General features: G+C 43.9%; 2 protein-coding genes across 3 annotated transcripts in view; one reads left to right on the top strand and one right to left on the bottom strand.

Annotated features, from left to right (window-relative positions):
- Positions 1-765: 765 nt before the first annotated feature.
- LOC103132343 (RNA-binding protein NOB1-like) lies at positions 766-1,510 on the bottom strand. Its single transcript, XM_007544131.2, has 2 exons — positions 1,421-1,510; positions 766-1,113 (listed from the first exon to the last, which is right to left on the bottom strand). Exons 1-2 carry the CDS (start codon positions 1,487-1,489, stop codon positions 904-906), a joined length of 279 nt encoding a protein of 92 aa, XP_007544193.1. The 5' UTR covers positions 1,490-1,510; the 3' UTR covers positions 766-903.
- A 404-nt stretch (positions 1,511-1,914) lies between these two features.
- Positions 1,915-3,965, top strand: part of wdr59 (WD repeat domain 59) — a 22,323-nt gene continuing 20,272 nt past the window's right edge. The window contains exon 1 of one of the 2 annotated variants that reach the window (XM_007544130.2): positions 1,915-2,094. In XM_007544130.2, the coding sequence (XP_007544192.1) occupies positions 2,041-2,094 (54 nt within the window). In that variant the 5' untranslated portion in view covers positions 1,915-2,040. The remainder of the gene's footprint in view (positions 2,095-3,965) is intronic. The other variant, XM_007544128.2, reaches the window with a different exon arrangement.

The raw sequence follows: 3,965 nt of genomic DNA, 5'->3' as shown, positions 1-3,965 counted from the left end.
TAAACTTGGTCTGATTATTAGAGAACAGCCACGAACAGAACAACAGTCGCTCTGTATTGCAGGTTAATGTGCAGTTAGGTTCGGTTCTGGTCCAGTGGGGAGATTCTTCATATTGCGGTCTGAAGCGCAGCAGCTGCGGTCATTTCCCCGAAAGAGAGACGAGCTGCTCACAATTACGATCCTCTGTACTGAGCAGCTCTCTGCTAGCATTTAAGTCTACTATTTTTACTTCATATTGTTCAAACACTGAAAAAAGAGATGTAATGTCTATCATGAATATAGATTAGCAAAAACCATACAAATTACTGTGAAATACTGCTACTTCCGGTGGTGACCGGAAGTAAGACCCATAATCGTTTCCACAGTGTGCCTCCCAGGAATAAGGTGGATAGCGAGCATGTAAAAGCGTAGTACAGGAAACATAAATGACAAAAATTTGAAAATTAATTCCCGGGTCCACCACGTTTACAGTTCTGGTACTTGGTCGGGTTTTAAGGTCCGGTGTTCTGTCAGAGCAGCAGATGCTGTCAGTCACACGTTTAGCATGAACTCACGGCTATATCTGTCAGACACTTATACGCTGCCATTACCATATGATTTTATTTAATCAGCAACACAGAATCATGACGTAGCTCGTCATATGTTTTTCTATTAACAGCTGTATGGCATCCTGACTTGGCAGTTAAGTAAATTAATGAGTTTTACACGGCGTGTGTTGTAGTTGACCTGCTTTAAATACACTTTGAAACCACGACAACGCATGTATATCTATCTAGTTATTGAAAACAATTTAATGAATTATTTTCGTCACAACTTGTTGAGTATACTAAACTGACAACTCCTCTGACGGCCGGACTTCTTAATGCGCATGCGCAAGCATGTGTTCTCACTGCATGTATGCTTTTATGACAGCGTATGATGATCTGATAGAACACCCGGTTCGGACGTGTTTTGGGTCGGGTAGCAGTTCGGGTACGTACCGGTTCTGATGTGCTCCGGGTTCGGCTCTCTGAAGGTCAGCTGGTATGGCAGGACGGCCAGACTCCTCCGGGTGGTTCTGTCTCGGATCTCGTCCAGAACCTCCCGCAGGGTGTAGATGTTTTGGCCGAACTCCTGCAGCGGAAACCAGCAATTCATCAGGTCTGACGTCACAGTTAAAGCCACTCATGTTGCCGTGGTAACACGGCCTGATCTCAGAGCACCTGGTACCAGAACCCGTCCCAGCTCTGTTCTGGTACCGCTGTGACGTAGATCCGAACACCGTAAAGCTCTTGGTCCGGGGCCAGAACCAGTTTCGAGCTCAGCGGGTCGAGGCCAGATTCGGTCCGCTCAGCAGCGTCTGCTCCCCTGCCGGAGCTCCACCACCAGCGGCCCACCTAGCACCGGCACATTGACCACCTGTCCTCCCTGATGGACTCACCTGCAGCGGGGCTTGCTTTAAAAACGCTCCAGCGTCCGCGACAACATGCTCTACCAGGGTCGGCGCCATCTTGGCTTGGGGTCCAGCAGCTGCAGCGGCCAATCAGAGGCGAGAAAACAGCCATCTGATGCCTGAGTGCTTTAAATACATCAGGAGTGTCGGAATTTTGACTACTTTGTTACTTTTTACCTTGTCGAGCTGATCTGAAAGGTGTTCAGGTGGAAAATATAGGAAATGTATGTTCCTTTAAAGCAGATGTATTCACTGTTCGGTCCTGAACGAACTATTCTGTCGAAATTTCATTTACTTTTAAAACTAGATAAACCTGTAAATAATTATATAAAAAAACAATTATGTAATTAAATGATTAAAACTCGAAGTTAAAACCATAAGTAGTTAATAGCAGGATGTTCCAGAAATCCTTTCATAATTCCCTTGGAGTGGTGAAGGGTTAACAACGGGCTGGATGGTTTTAATAATTTGTCATCAAGATCTACAGAAACCTGCTGTGACACAGTTACTTAATGATCTGAAGCGGAGGAATCCGCCGCCATTGAACACATCACCCCAGCTCCTGAAGGTCACGTGGCGTTGTGTTGACAGTGAGACGGGAAGGAAAGATGGCGGCGCGGTGGAGTAGCGAGACTGTGGTGGTGGAGTTTCGGGACGCTCAGGTGTGTGATTGTTTGAGCTGACACAGATGTTTCTGATAGGAAACTCGGGTGAGATCGGAGCTGCAGAGAACAGTTAACCTGCAGAACTGAACGCAAACCCGGATTAGTCGGGTTCGGTAACAGACCGAACCAAGCCGCAGTATCTGCACTTGTTGATCTGAATGGTTCCGATCACGTGGTTTCCTAGGGAGGAGCTCATTGACAACTTTCAGTCAACGTTGACTCACGTGACAACAGATGGCCGTCTCCCCAGGGTCATCTGTGTGGTAACCATGGTGTGCAGGCTCATTAGTTTGAATAAAACCAGATTTGACCACAAGTTGCAGCTGCAGGCAAGAGGACATAGCTGCCAGCGGGGCGGCCATGTTGGATAGCAGGTCGGGGCTGGTGGGAAGCTGACCTCTAACTTAGGGCTGGGGGATATAAGGAAAATCTAATATCCTGATACATTTTTGCTATATCACAATACACGATATATATCACGATATTCTTACATGAGCTCCAATGCTTTTTTTTAAACTAGACCCCTTGTAGACTTAAATGTAAGCTCATATAAAAAGGAGTGCAGTGTTGTGCTATGAACTGTCTACACTATGACTAGATAACAAGGTGAGAAATAAGTTTTAATAAGTAGGTAAGTTATCCTTGACTTTGACAAACTTGACAAATAGATGCGCTGTGGAAAAAGGTGTGGTTTCAACTTAAAAATAAAAAAGGCGACCTGCACACAAACTGACAGATCATCAGTAAAGCAGGTGGCCAGGAGCGCTGCCAGGAATCTTGGGCCCCCTGACAAAAAAATTGTTTGGGCCCCCCCGTGTGCAGCTGCTGTTAAAATTTTTTTAGGCTATCTGACCCATAAAAAGCGTCACAATTTTAAAGACCTGCATCTGTTTTGCTTTCTTTGGTTCAATGCTGATAATTAGCACAATATTTACTGCTCATGAATTTAACATCCAACAGTCCACATCCAGTATGCAAGTAGGTTGCTTACTTTTTTTCTATTAGTTTTAGATATTGAAATGTCTAATGTGCTAATGGTGAAGAAACAACTAATCATTACAAGAAACTGTTTATCTGCCGTCATTGGTAAATATGGTAATAGGGAAAATATGGACGTGTGTTTTTTGATCTGGGAGTGGGAACATTAAATTTTTACTGCTTAAAACAATCTTTGAAAATACAATATGATTAATTTTGTAATTGACAGGGTCCCGATTTTTTTATTTTTATTTCTATGAACAAAAAATAAATAATTAAATTGTGGAGGGCCCCCTGCTGGTCAGGGCCCTTAGAATTTGCCCCCTATACTGGCCCCTGAGCATGGCTAATAGCAGCGGTGGCTGATCTACCACAGTGATCATTTATTAATAATCGCAAAATACACACAACATAAAACTGTAACGAACTGAATGTTCTGTACGTTGTCAGTTGCTATGGCAACGAGTCTACGTGTATCGTAAAGCTGACGGAGAGCGAGAAAAAGAAGAATGAGTAGTTTTAAGTTATTTTTCTCATTGCATAGCACTAAATGGATCCTACCTACTTCTCCAGGTTTCACTTTAACGGACTAGTTCTACCGGCTATGAACGGCATGTAAAAGAACAGTCTGATTCAAATCTGTTGTACAGCCTTTTGTGGCGCTTTTGCACGGAACGGAACGGTTGTGTTCGCATTACAACTTGCGACCGGTGTTATAGATCAACTGGTGGCTAAATCAACTGGTGGTGGCAGCTGGAAAAGACTGATGTTTCTGTGGGCGTGGCTTTTTAGGACCCCTTTACCGAACCAGGAATTAATCAATGCAATAAGCTTAAAGAGCTACAAATCTTTTCAAAAATACTATCCGATTCCGTAAAACAACCACTAAG

The sequence above is a fragment of the Poecilia formosa genome, unplaced genomic scaffold, assembly GCF_000485575.1.
Source record: "Poecilia formosa unplaced genomic scaffold, Poecilia_formosa-5.1.2 Scaffold1005, whole genome shotgun sequence".
Taxonomy (NCBI): Eukaryota; Metazoa; Chordata; class Actinopteri; order Cyprinodontiformes; family Poeciliidae; genus Poecilia; species Poecilia formosa.
This window is presented reverse-complemented; position numbering and strand designations above follow the sequence as displayed.